Source organism: Sceloporus occidentalis, unplaced genomic scaffold (genome assembly GCF_023333645.1).
Source record: "Sceloporus occidentalis isolate IW3139 unplaced genomic scaffold, rSceOcc1.0.p SCAF_27, whole genome shotgun sequence".
NCBI lineage: Eukaryota > Metazoa > Chordata > Lepidosauria > Squamata > Phrynosomatidae > Sceloporus > Sceloporus occidentalis.
The window spans coordinates 10084377-10098584 of NW_028317007.1; the positions used below are offsets into that span (position 1 = coordinate 10084377).

General features: G+C 47.1%; 1 protein-coding gene across 3 annotated transcripts in view; it reads right to left on the minus strand.

Moving 5' to 3' along the window:
• Positions 1–14208, minus strand: part of LOC149299922 (sodium leak channel NALCN-like) — a 150614-nt gene that overhangs the window by 124581 nt on the left and 11825 nt on the right. For 2 of the 3 annotated variants that reach the window (XM_089485815.1, XM_089485814.1), the window contains exons 3-4: positions 7353–7436; positions 6096–6235 (exon numbers count right to left, since the gene is read on the minus strand). In XM_089485815.1, the coding sequence (XP_089341941.1) occupies positions 6096–6235; positions 7353–7436 (224 nt within the window). Of the gene's footprint in view, positions 1–6095; positions 6236–7352; positions 7437–9047; positions 9074–10579; positions 10590–12358; positions 12386–14208 lie in introns of all 3 variants that reach the window. The other variant, XM_089485813.1, reaches the window with a different exon arrangement.

A 14208-nucleotide genomic window follows, 5' to 3' on the forward strand; every position in this document is an offset into this window, starting at 1 on the left:
GCCGAGGTCAAATTCAGGAATCAAGCAGAGGAACGCTATCTGGGTGCTAGCACAGGGCATAGACGACCATCAGAAGGCAAGGTCTTAGTGTACTGAAGTCTCTTAAGTAGGCACAGGAAGTTAGGCACTAATTGGAGATCTCCCGCCAAAATTTCAAAGTGCCGTTACGTCACTTCCTGCGCGGCCATCTTGTGGTTGGCGATTGCGTAATCGTCCTATATAAGCAGGTGCAGTTTCCTCGGGCGCCACTAGGTGGCGTGAAGAAGAACGCGTCCGGATACCAGAGCTGGACCTGTGAAGCTGCTGGGAACGCGACGTGGAAGAGGTAAGTTCCCCTTCCATCTGCAGCGGCTGTCTCCGCTGTGCAGAAGCGGGGGGTCTCCCCCTTCTCCGCGGCGGCTGCGCCTGCCCTGCAGAAGCGGGGGGTCTCCCCCTTCTCCGCGGCGGCTGCGCCTGCCCTGCAGAAGCGGGGGGTCTCCCCCTTCTCCGCGGCGACCGCGTCTTCTGTGCAGAAGTGGGGGGTCTCCCCCTTCTGCGCGGGGACCGAGGTTGCCGTGCGGGAGCAGGGGGTCTTCCCCTACCTCGCGGCGGCTGCCGCTGCCGTTCAGAAGCGGGGGGTCTCCCTCTTCTTCGCGGCAGCTGCGGCTGCCGGACCGAAGCGGAGGGTCTCCCCCTGCCTCGCGGTGGTTGCTGTTGCCGGCCGGGGGACCCAGCGGATCTCCCTGCCGGTAGCGTGACAGTACCCCTCCTTAAAGGGGCGACCTCAGGACGACCCCTGCCCGAACCACGCTGCCTCTTAGCATGGAATGCACGCACGAGATGAGGGGCGTGGAAGCGAGCTTCAGGAACCCAGGAACGATCCTCTGGGCCATGTCCTCTCCAATGAACAAGATACTGAAGACTCCCTTGTTGTCTGCGACAGTCCAGGATGGCTTGAGGAATATGCCCTGAAGTCCCCGCGACAGGGGGTCTAGTAGAAAAACGGTTGCAGACCAGTGGCTTCAATAGGGAGACATGAAAGACTCGAGGGATACGGAGTGTCCTAGGCAGGGAAAGTTCGTAGGCAACAGGATTCACCCGACGGACGATCGAAAAGGGACCGATGAAACGCGGTGCCAGCTTCATGCTGGGCACGCGGAGCCGTAGGTATCTCGTAGACAACCAAACGCGGTCCCCCGGAGAATACGCAGGAGTACCGGAACGTCTCTTGTTGGCTTGGAGTTCCTGTCGTCTACCAGCCAGTTCCAGAGTTCTCTGCACCGAAGCCCAGGTGGACTGTATATTAGTCAGCCGTTCCTCCAAAGCAGGATCAGTAGAATTCGGAAAGGCTCCAGGGAAGGGTTGCGGATGAAGACCGTAGACACAATAGAAGGCGGACTCTCCCGTAGACTCTTGTACCGCATTGTTCCGAGCAAACTCCGCCAAAGGAAGCAGGTCAACCCAATCATCCTGATGTTGGTTGATGAAAATGCGCAGATATTGTTCAAGGTGCTGGTTAGCCCTCTCTGCAGCGCCGTTAGACTGTGGGTGATAGGCCGAAGAAAACGCTAGTGTAACACCCAATGCCCTCGTGAACTCGCGCCAAAAACGTGCAATAAATTGGGTACCGCGGTCGGAGACGATCTCGGTGGGTACTCCATGAAGACGGACTATCTCCCGCAAGAATATGTCCGCCAATACTGATGCCGTGGGAAGTTTCCTCAAAGGTATCATGTGCGCCATCTTTGAAAAACGATCAATGATCATCAGAATCACGGTATGCCCCTTAGAGTTGGGCAAGTCCACTATAAAGTCCATGGCAAGGTGAGTCCAAGGCCTTGAAGGACGGGGCAATGGGTGAAGCAACCCGGCAGGGTGTCTCCTGGAGGACTTATTGGCGGCGCACTTGAGACAGGAGCGGACAAACAGGGCAGTATCCTTAGTCCATTCTGGCCACCAAAATGTCCTCGAAACAAGGTCCTTGGTACGTGCTAGCCCAGGGTGGCCGGCGGTTCTGGACCCATGGGACAGGCGAAGCACGCGGGTACGGAGGTGCGCGGGAACAAACAGTCTCCCAGCTGGCAAGGAGGCTGGAGCTCGGGCTTGAAAACCAGCGATCCGGTCAAGCAAGGGAGTTCGGCAACAAGTATGTAGAGCAGCCAGGACCTTGGTAGCAGGTATGATGGGTTCGGGCGCCCGACCCTCCTCCTCGGGGGACACATGCATACGGGAGAGAGCGTCCGCCTTGACGTTCTTGGAGCCTGGACGATAGGTCAGGACAAACGAGAAGCGGGAAAGAAACAAGGCCCATCTGGCCTGCCGGGGATTCAGGCACTTGGCAGTCTCTATATACTGAAGATTCTTATGATCTGTCAGAATTAGCGTGGGAATAGGAACACCCTCCAGAAGATGACGCCACTCCTCCAGCGCGAGGATGACAGCCAGAAGTTCCTTGTTTCCCACATCATAGTTCCTCTCCGCCGGGGAGAATCTCCTGGAGAAGTACCCGCAAGGATGGAGAGGACCACTATAGGAAGCCCTCTGTGAAAGCACAGCCCCGACTCCAGACTCAGATGCATCGACCTCCAAAACAAACGGTAACCGAGGATCAGGATGACGTAACACAGGAGCGGTGGTAAACTTGGTCTTGAGTCGGGAAAAAGCGGAAATGGCTTCGGGAGACCACTCCAGGGTATTGGCCCCTTTCTTAGTAAGGGCCGTCAGGGGAGCAGCGACCTTGGAGTAGTCACGGATGAAACGTCTATAATAATTAGCAAACCCCAAAAAACGCTGTAGGGGTTTGAGGCCCAGTGGTTGAGGCCAGTCTCTGATGGCCTGCACCTTGGATGGGTCCATCTCAAAGCCTGAGGGCGTAATAACGTATCCAAGAAATATCACCCTCTGGATCTCAAATTCACACTTCTCGAGTTTAGCGTATAGTCCATGGAGCCGTAGTCGGGACAAAACGCGCTTAACATGGGTGCGGTGTGACTGCAAATCGGAGGAGTATATCAGAATGTCATCGAGGTACACCACCACAAACTGTTGAAGGAAGTCTCGAAGGCAGTCATTAATGAACTCCTGGAAGACCGCCGGGGCGTTGCATAGCCCAAATGGCATAACGGTATATTCATAGTGTCCTGAACGAGTATTGAAGGCGGTCTTCCATTCATCGTCAGCACGGATTCGGACAAGATTGTACGCTCCCCGGAGATCCAGCTTGGTGTAGATAGTAGCCCCACGTAGCCTGTCGAAAAGTTCGGAAATCAGTGGAATAGGGTAAGTGTTACGCCTGGTAATCTTGTTCAGGCCCCGATAATCGATGCATGGACGAAGTTCCCCATTCTTCTTCTTCACGAAGAAGAACCCTGCGCCAGCGGGTGATACAGACCGGCGGATAAATCCTCGGCGAAGATTCTCCTCTATGTACGATTCCATAGCTTGGGTCTCCGGAATGGAGAGTGGGTAAACCCGCCCCCGGGGTGGCATGGTCCCAGGAAGCAAGTCAATCGGGCAATCGTACGGTCTGTGTGGTGGTAGTTTCTCAGCCTCTTTCTTATCAAATACGTCCGCGAAGTCCTGGTACTGTTTCGGCAGGGAAGAGGCCTCCCTCGAAGAGGCTGTAATCGTGGCAAGCTTTAGAGGAGTGAGGCAATGTGCCTTACAGGGCGCACTCCAGGACGTGATCTGAGTCGTAGTCCAATCAATAACAGGATTATGTACCTGTAGCCACGGAAATCCCAATATAATGGGAATGGAGGGCGAGCGGATGACGAGTAGTTGTAAACGTTCCTTGTGTACAATCCCGACGGCAAGGTTGAGTGGAGCTGTAGAACGAGAAATCTGATCAGGACGAAGCGGTCTACCATCAATAGCTTCAATAGCTAACGGTACGGGCAGGGATAGGGTGGGAATGCGTTGCTGCTCACAAAACACAGAATCAATAAAGTTGCCGGCAGCGCCGGAATCCAGGAAAGCCTCAGTGTCAACGAATCCAGAGTCCCAGACTAGACGAACCGGAACAGTCATTCGGGTGGTGAACAGGTTAGGGGAATAGTTCACCACACCTATGGTAGGTTCCCCTCGCCTACCTAGGTGCGGGCGTTTCCCGGCCTGCTAGGACAGTGTCCGATAAAGTGACCCGAGAGTCCACAGTAAAAGCATAATCCCTCCCGTCTCCGTCTGTTCCTCTCTCGATCAGAGAGTCGAGTGGCTCCCAGCTGCATGGGTTCCTCAGATGGTTCGTTCGAGGGATCGGCAGAAGAAAACTGTGGTAAGAAGCGTGTAGTAGATCTCTCACCCTTGTCACGTGACTTCAAACTCTCCCGTTGTGCTTGCCTTTGGCGGAGACGCAGATCAATTTGGGAAATATACGAAATCACGGAGTCTAGTTCTGTGGGCAAATCTCTGGCAGCAGTCTCGTCTTTGAGGGTCTCAGAAAGTCCATTCAGAAAGGCAGCCACTAATGCCTCATTAGTCCAGTTCACCTCTCCCATCAGGGTCCGGAACTCTATAGCGTATTCCAGAAGCGGACGGGAACCCTGACGGATGGTAAAGAGCGAATTAGAAGCAGTGGCCCTTCTACCCGGAGTATCAAATGCGGCACGTAGACTGGAAACAAATTCAGCATAGGAGCGCACTGTAGAGACGTTCCTCTCCCAAAGCGGTGAAGCCCATGCCAAGGCTTTATCCGTAAGGAGTGAAATGACGTATCCCACCTTGGCACGTTCAGTGGGGAAGGCATAAGGAGACAGTTCAAAGTGTATCTCACACTGGTTCAAAAAACCTCGACAGGTTGCTGGATCCCCATTGTAGCGTTGGGGTGGAGGCAGGTGAGCAGGAACCGTGGCCACTGGTAACGGTGGTGGAGTAGGAGCCGCCACAGGTTGAGGTGCTTGCTGCGAAGGATCAGTACGCTGAAGCAAGGTCTGAAGAGCTTGAGCAAATTGATCCAGACGATGATCCATCTCGTCAAGTCGAGCCTCAGTGGACCCTTGTCCTACCGAAGCGGGTCTCATGATGGCCTTCTGATTCTGTCACGGCACAGCGTACAGAGGAGACTCCGTAGTCAGGTAGGACTGCAGGGATGGTCCAGAGAGCCGAGGTCAGGATACCGGAGAGCAGGAAAAACGAGGAGCAAGCCGAGGTCAGGATACCGGAGAGTAGGATAAACGAGGAGCAAGCCGAGGTCAGGATACCAGAGATCAGAATAGTCAAGCAAGCCGAGGTCAAATTCAGGAATCAAGCAGAGGAACGCTATCTGGGTGCTAGCACAGGGCATAGACGACCATCAGAAGGCAAGGTCTTAGTGTACTGAAGTCTCTTAAGTAGGCACAGGAAGTTAGGCACTAATTGGAGATCTCCCGCCAAAATTTCAAAGTGCCGTTACGTCACTTCCTGCGCGGCCATCTTGTGGTTGGCGATTGCGTAATCGTCCTATATAAGCAGGTGCAGTTTCCTCGGGCGCCACTAGGTGGCGTGAAGAAGAACGCGTCCGGATACCAGAGCTGGACCTGTGAAGCTGCTGGGAACGCGACGTGGAAGAGGTAAGTTCCCCTTCCATCTGCAGCGGCTGTCTCCGCTGTGCAGAAGCGGGGGGTCTCCCCCTTCTCCGCGGCGGCTGCGCCTGCCCTGCAGAAGCGGGGGGTCTCCCCCTTCTCCGCGGCGGCTGCGCCTGCCCTGCAGAAGCGGGGGGTCTCCCCCTTCTCCGCGGCGACCGCGTCTTCTGTGCAGAAGTGGGGGGTCTCCCCCTTCTGCGCGGGGACCGAGGTTGCCGTGCGGGAGCAGGGGGTCTTCCCCTACCTCGCGGCGGCTGCCGCTGCCGTTCAGAAGCGGGGGGTCTCCCTCTTCTTCGCGGCAGCTGCGGCTGCCGGACCGAAGCGGAGGGTCTCCCCCTGCCTCGCGGTGGTTGCTGTTGCCGGCCGGGGGACCCAGCGGATCTCCCTGCCGGTAGCGTGACAATGTCACTACTATATATCAACATTAAACAGATGTGTGAACCTAAATTAGAATTTTTTGTATCACTTCTTTTCATATTTAAAATACGAGTTTTATATTTTTAAGCGTATTTTGAAAGCAGACACTGCATTTTTGCATGAGAATATTTCTAAACTTACTTTAATATGTTTGTTATCCTTGTTCTTGGGAGTTCGAAGCGGAAGTAGATACGGAATGCTCGAATCATTATCAAAGGACGTGGAATCCGTAACATCCCCCATGGAGACATCTGGTCAACAATATCTCCAATTTCAAATACCTGGCAGTGGAAAATGAAAATACATGGTATTTTGTTGCATTTTGTTAAATTTATCCAAATTTTATTGGTGCAAAAAGTTTACATTTTCAGAGCTTCAGTTGAGCCCAGCTGAACTTGCTTCTAGTTCTAAATCGACAGATATTCTTAAGTTTTCAATTTCACACCAAACATTACCTGTTATAGAATCATGTGTTCACTGTCCTACCGCAGTTCAGTTTGACCTGAATCCCTACCTTTGTGTCCCCTATATTTTACTTCTGCATTTATCATTTTGTCTCATCATTTATTACTAGTTGCTTATTACAAAGACAGAGACAGACTGACTGCTTCACATGCTCCCTGCTGGTTCACCTTCCTATAACATCAAAGAAAATACAGGAATCCAACTATAATGCTCAAGTTTTTAATCATGCCTAAATATAAAATAAAAAAATACTAGTTAACCTTACTGTTATCTTCTGATCAAACAATGAAGGCCAGTGTGTACTTTTAAGTCTGCTTGAGCATAAATGTGTTCATGTATGTATGTGCATAAATGTGTATGTGTTTGTATGCATGAATGTGTATGTATAAGTGTGTGAGAGGGAGTATGTGTTAGCATGAGGGCATGTGTGTGTTATTATGAGTAAGCATGAGTGTGTAAGTTTGTGTGAGTTAATGGGGGCAAGGAGCCAATGGGACCACTTTTACTGTATACAGCACTGTATTTTGTGCTCACGGAGAAAATATTTTTTCCAATGACAGTTCCCCTTAAAGCATATGTCTTCGACCATTAATGTGAAAAAGAATGGGGCCAAAAGTCTTCAGAAAGGACCATCAGAAAAGCGACAAATCATAAGGAGAAACCAAAATAATGTGAAATTTAGTAGCTAGGGTATTTTTTTGTACATAAAAACCAAAGTTATGGATTACAAGTATGTTTGTATATATGTACGAATTAATGTATGTTCATATTTTAGAATGAGCATGTATGTATAAGTGTTTGTGTATGATCTTGACTGTATTTGTGTAAGTGTTTGTGTGTAAGCATGAATGTGTATGTGTAACTGTGTGTGGAACTTTGTGTGCAATAAATCTTGCACATACAAATATAATGTAAGAAACCAGAAAATATTACCTGCAATACCAAAGAAACCCAAAGACAGAACACCATGAATCCATCAAAAACGCACCACCGGTCTTTTATATAGGAAGTATCCCCCTAGAATCAAATACAAATATTGTTGGTAGACTTTAAGGAAACATAATACTTTACATAACATGCACAATACATGAAATGCTAGGTAAAGACTTTACAACAATAAATTTATTGGTGGTGCTCCGGCCAGAAAAAGGATCATTCTTTCAAAAGTGCCAGTGGAAGGCCCTTATTCCAGCTAGCAGTCTGCAGCTGCCATCTGTGGTTCAGATAAACAGATTACGCACTTTAAATGTCATTGTGCAACATCACTGCAGTTAACAGGTAGCGGGTCATATTTTTCAAAATATGTGATTAAGCTTTTAAGCTTTTAAAGATTAGAAACGCACATATTCCTATAAAATGTAGTTTAGGATAGTCGTGTTAGTCCAGTAATGTAAATTGGGAACAAAAATGATGCAATATAAACTATTACCTAACATCTATCTCTCTCTCTCTTCCCATCTCTCTCTCTCTCTCTCTCTCTCCCTCTCTCTCTCTCTCTCTCTCCCCCTCTTTCTCTTTCCCTCTCTCTCTCAGATTATAATAGTAGGATCAAAATAGTTTTGTTAACAGGATAAAATATAGAGATAGAAAGATAGGTAGGTAGGTAGGTAGGTAGGTAGATACATGGATATCACTCTAGACTTTTGCTAGTCTCTCTAGACTCTACCTCCCCTCTCTCTCCTTCCCTCTCTCTCACTCTTTCTCTCCTACATAATAATGGTAGGATCAAAATAGTTTTGTTAACAGGATAAATTATAGCAATAGACAGATAGGTAGATAGATAGATAGATAGATAGATAGATAGATAGATAGATAGATAGATAGATAGATAGATAGATCACTCTAGACTTTTGCAAGACTCTCTAGAGTCTTACTTTAGCTAATATAATTTGTTATATTGCCTAATTCCTTAGAGGTTTTATGTTTGTTGGCCTGTATAATACAGTAACACTCCCTAAAACACTTCACTGATTATGTTTTATGCAGAAAAATAAATATAATTTAAAAAGTAGCAACATGTTCTATTAATTTTTAACTTAGTTCAAATGTTCTTTCAGTTAGTGAGGACTCAAACTTTGCATTTGTAAATAGAAGAAATGATTTTGAAATGGCATCCTCGGTTTTGCATTGTGTACAGTACATTCTGTAGGCATCTTAACATGTAATTGTAGTCCCAGGAAACCGGGTTATACATTGAAAATACTTCTACTCTAAACAGTGTCTCTGTCATAAACTTAGCTCATGCATTATAAGTGACAGCTTGAGGCAATTACCATGTAAGTAGAAATAATCACCTCGGAAGACTTTAAATATGGTATTTTATTCCATCAAACACTTCAGCGGTACTCTTTTGAAATGTGTTGCTTTAGAATTTCCAATTTCCATTAGTATCTGAAATCACGCTGCAAATCTATTCCAAAGGATTATTCCAGTTGCTATACCACACGTGCTTAAAGAACCTTAAACATTTTAGTATAATTAAAATGTAAGCTATATTTTTCATTCCAAAAAGTTATTTATTTTTTAGTTATGTCCTCCAAATTGCTTTATATAACTGATGTTACTACTATAAAGGAAAACACTTTCCATATGAGCGTTTGGTAGACTTAGTTTACTTCTGATGGAAACTCTAAGGACTTGAAATTTAAATGGGCCTAATAAGGAGCTATACTGATTTTTATCACCCAGGAAAGTATATATTCATTTAGCACCACTTTATCTTGAAATATTTGAAGTCAGTATTACATTTTAGGACCAATGGCTACTTGGATTCTGAGTATCATTTATCTCTGCTTACAATTTCACAAAAGGGAAGGAGGGTATGGCCAGTGTTCCAGCCAATAGGTTTTTGGCTTTTACTATAGGGACGTTTACAGAAGGTGAGAGAAGATGTCCTAGTTATTTCACTTTTTGGATTCCTGGGGCAATTTCATTTTCTGACTTCACAGTGCAATTATGAATGTCCAACCTTAATGAGTTTGTCCTGTAAAAAAATTTGGTTGGGCTTGCATAATGAACTGCAAAATTAATAATTTCACAACTCACCTGACTGTTTGGACTATGCGTTGTGCAGACCCAGCACTGTTCTTTTCCAGGTTCCCACACATGGACATTGGCATAAGATTTGCACCAAATAGCTCACCTTCCTTGAATGTGTAGTGAGCCTGTTTTAGGTGATCTAAGGGTGCATGTTTCCTGCTATTGATATTACTGGTACATGGTTGTGGCTATCCATTTGACCTAATTTGATCTCATGCTAACCTGACCATTTGTCATGTTCACTAATGGATTTGCATCAGTACTTCCATTTTGTGTATTGCAGCTAAGTCTTGGCTGAACTGAAAGAAAACTTGATTCTTACATTTAGAAAACCTACATTCATGTATCTTTATTCACCTCAGAGAATGGGTGTTGCTGTACATGCTGTGAGTATGTCCTCATTAATTAAACTCCAAAGATTTTACTTGATAGATTCTTAAATTTGCCTATTTAATTGTATAGCCCATTTTTCAAATATTCAAGTCCTGGTTTACAGTTGAATCCCATACTCTAACAATGTTTCAAGAAGCTGCCATTATTTCTATGGCAAAAAAAGCTTATCGGCCTATCAGTGCCCTCTACTTTTGTCATATGACTGTAACCTCAAATTAAGCATTTTCTGACAATATTTGTATTGGGGGAAAAATTACATGATAACATTATTGTTTGTAGCACCAATTCACACAATTCATCCATTCATTATCTTACTCATTCTCACTCTTTATTTCAAGATTCTTACTACCCCTTCTCACGATCTCTTCCCCCTTCTCACTATCTACCCCCTCTCTTCCCCTACTCACTATCTACAACATCCCCCCTTCTTACTATCTACCCCTTCTTACTATCTAACCCCTCTTCCCCTTCTTACTATCTACCCCCTCTTCCCCTTCTTACTATCTACCCCCTTCTTACTATCTACCCATCCCCCTTCTTACTATCTATCCCCTCTCCCCCTTTCTTACTATCTATTCCCTCTCCCCCTTTCTTACTATATATCCCCTCTCCCCCTTTCTTATGATCTACCCCCTCTCCCCCCTCTTACTATCTACCCCCTCTCCCCCCTCTTACTATCTACCCCTCTCCCCCTTCTTACTATCTACCCTCTCTTCCCTTCTTCTTACTATCTACCCTCTCTTCCCCTCTTCTTACTATCTACACCCCCTTTGCAGTTCACTTACCCTGGTGAAGTCCTGTGTTGGGAGAGCGCAAGGCCTCAGTCTCGCTGTCCTGCCGCGGCTCGCACAGCTTCACCGATGAGCGTCCGGATATGACATCATATTCAGGTGCTCATCATGACCAAGGCCTCGAGCTCCCGCCACCGCAGTCAGGGCAGCGATAGGGAGCAGAGGAGACAAAGGGGGCCGAACGGTTGCTAAAAACTTTTTCATGTGCGACCACTCGGCGCCCCTTTCTCTCCTCCATTCTCTCCCACCTGCCGCCTCGTCACCGCCCTGGCCTTGGTGATGGGACAGCCGCATGGCGCCCCTGCTGCCATGGCGTCCTGTGTGGCCGCACAGCTCGCACATCCACTAAGGCCGGCCCTGATAATGACATTATGAGCAACAGAGGTTTGCTCAAAGAAGTTACATGTGTTGTGTTGCAGGGTTGTAACTAGAAACAACATGGCCCTGGAGTAATTTTGCTAGTGCAAGTTTCGCCCCCAAATAGCTTATGAGTGCCACCTTTGCCTCCGAACAGCTTATCAGTGCCATATTTTCCTGCCAAAAGCTTTTCTGTGCCGTCTTTTTGCCCAAACAGCTTTTCAGTGCCCACAAACAGCGTGCCTGTGTCATCTTTGCTTCAAACCACTTGCCTGTGCAATATTTCCCCAAACAGTTTGTCAGTGCCCCAAACAGCTTGTCTGTGCCATCTTTCTCACAAACAGCCTGTCTGTGCCATTTTTGCAACAATAAAGCAAGAGGCACACTATTAGAATCTATAAAAGTGTATTAAAACACCTAAACAGTTAAAAACAATCAAAACATATTAATGCCAAAATGCACATTATTATAATGTCACGGGACATACTCCATTATTTGGAGGGGAAGTGGGCAGGTAGTGGGGGTGCCACAACTCCGCTACCAGGCATTTCTCCATGGTGACACAGAGAAGCAGTACTTCACCCAGAGTCTCCGGGCAAAACCTGGAGAGCTCCCAGGTATGTTTAGAACTTGCATCTCACATATAAATTATGTATCTGAAGACGCACATATGTATTAGATAAGACCTCAGTAGAAAACAATTCCTAACCAAACTAATAGAACAGGGCTTCTGGGAGGCCTGTTTTATTTGGTCTAATAACCCATGGAGGGCGAACTTGTTGCTCTATAAGCGGTTCATTGACGTTGTGTTAATTATCTGGCATGGTTCTGTTTCTTATGTTACTAAAAAAACATTTAATTTAATATTCACTAGCAACATAAATCCCCATAGTTTTGGGATTTAAGGATTTAATCTTCCTATTTTAAACTAGTAGCCACCACTGGTTACTTGTAAGGCTATAGTAACCACATCCCAGCTGGATTAGGAACATCCCTTATGGGTAGTTCCTTAGGTTGTAAAGGGACTGCACTAAAATGATGGAGTTTGAACACGGAGGTTGAACACTTAGAGTACAGTTTTTATCTAAAGGCTATACCTGCAATACTGTTGTTTCCATGTGATGTTTATCTGATCTATACCTGAACTACATGAGGGAGGAAACGAGAAGTGTAGCACAGTGAAGGAAGGGACAAAGGGACTATGGGGTGATGATGAAAGGGGGCACTACATGGGTGGCTTGCATAGTGCACCTGAACACCTGCACAGTGCACCTGTTGGCGGCTGCTGTGTCCCAACACGGAGGGGAGAGAGAGAGGCGCCGCTCTAAATGAGCAAGCGCACAGAAAGCCTTCTATCACCCAAACAAGTGCCTTCCCTGGCTCCATCTCCTCCATGTTGTAACGGAGGAAGATTGGAGACATAGGCGGTTTCGCCATGGGGTAGATCATGTGTATGGTGTTCTCACATGACTCCGCAAGGGCAGGATACAAGGGGGTGGCAAAATTAAGTTTTGCCTAAGGTAGTGAAACTACCTGCCCACTTCACTGCAAGAGTGGTGTGTCTCTCTTTCTGTGCTGTGTGCAGACTGATCCAGCTGATGTCACTTCCTGCACACTGGGTCTGGCATACAGAGCATGCAGAGGGAGAAAGAGTGAGACATAATCCGATCGTAATTACCCGCACCTAGCTTTAAAGGGGAGGACAAGTGGTTGCAAGGCCCCCTTGAGTGGTGGGCCCAGTAACAGTTGCGACACCTGTAACCATGATTGTTATGCCCCTGACTCATTTATTCTAATAAAGTTGAATTGAGTTGAAAAGTGACTCGACTTGGAAATTCCAAGTCTTCCATAAAACTCTATAGAATTGACAGTTGAAAATACCATCTCAACTACAACTTGACTGATAAACTTGCACGACAGACTTGACTTTCATAAAGTGCAACCTGATGTCACTCTGTCACAGTTTGGCTGAACTGCTCTGTTTTTTTTTACACTCAGCTGATAAATAAAGGATCAGCTTTTTCAGCTGATGTTTAATAAACCACATTTACTCCTCTGTTACCATGGTTATTCACCTGATTCTTATGAGCCAACCCCTTCCAGGCTATTTAAGCAGCTGGTCCCATTTCCTACTTGCCCCTGTGTTGTTTCTTGCTGCAAGTGCATTCTCATGTGTTCCTGATTATCTGTGCATGACCTGGTTTTCTCTAAAGTCCCTTCTGGCTCCCAATTCCTGGCTTGTTACTCCATATTCCTTCCCCCGGCTTGTCTGAGTACCCATCTTGGTTCCTGACCCTGGCTTGTCTTTTGGTGTACGATCCCGGATCACGATTTTGCTTTGTTTGATTGTTATTTCAATAGATGTGTTTTGCACTTTATGTTTTGTGTCTGTCTGGTTCCTGGTCCCTAACATTACACAGGGGCCATGAACTTTATGAACAAAAAGTGTAGAGAACAAACAGTGTTGTTTCCGGCTGCAAGTACATTCTCCTGAGTTCCTGATTCCTGGCTTGTTCCTGACATTGCTGATCTCCGTGTTCCTGACTCAAGCTTGTCGAGTACCCGTCACAATTTGTCTTTGTTTATTTTGTTATTTCAATCAGGCCCGGACTGGCCATCGGGCACACCGGGCATTTGCAGGGCCAGCCCAGGCCGCGGCAGGGCCAGCCCAGGCCGCGGTAGGGCCGGATTGATTTAGGGGCTAATGGAGCTGCAGCTCCAGGCCCCTACCTTAAAATAGGCCCAGCCAGGACCGGATTGACTGGGCCTATGCGGCCATCCTTAACGCAGGGCAAAAGGGGCACGTGCCCCTTAAGCCGGCAGCAACCGCGACCGGGCCCGCAACTCTAGCAGCGGGCCCGCTACTTACCTGGCAGACGCGCGCGTCCAGGGGGGCGCAGAAATCCAACGGAGCCATGTGACGTACATCACGTACGTCACATGACCCTGCTGCACGTCTGCTTCCCCTGTGCAGATCCGCGGAAGTATGCGAGCGGCGCGTACATCATCAGTTCAGGTAAGGGGGTGAGGGAGATGTACGGAGTATGTGAGATTGAATGAAAGAGTGAATTAATGAGTATCTGTGAAGGAGTGAGTGAATGAATGTTTGTGAATGAGTATATGTAAATGAGTATCTGAATGAGGTAATTAATGAGTATCAATGTATCAATGAATAGCTGAATGATTATATGTGAATTAGTGAATAAATA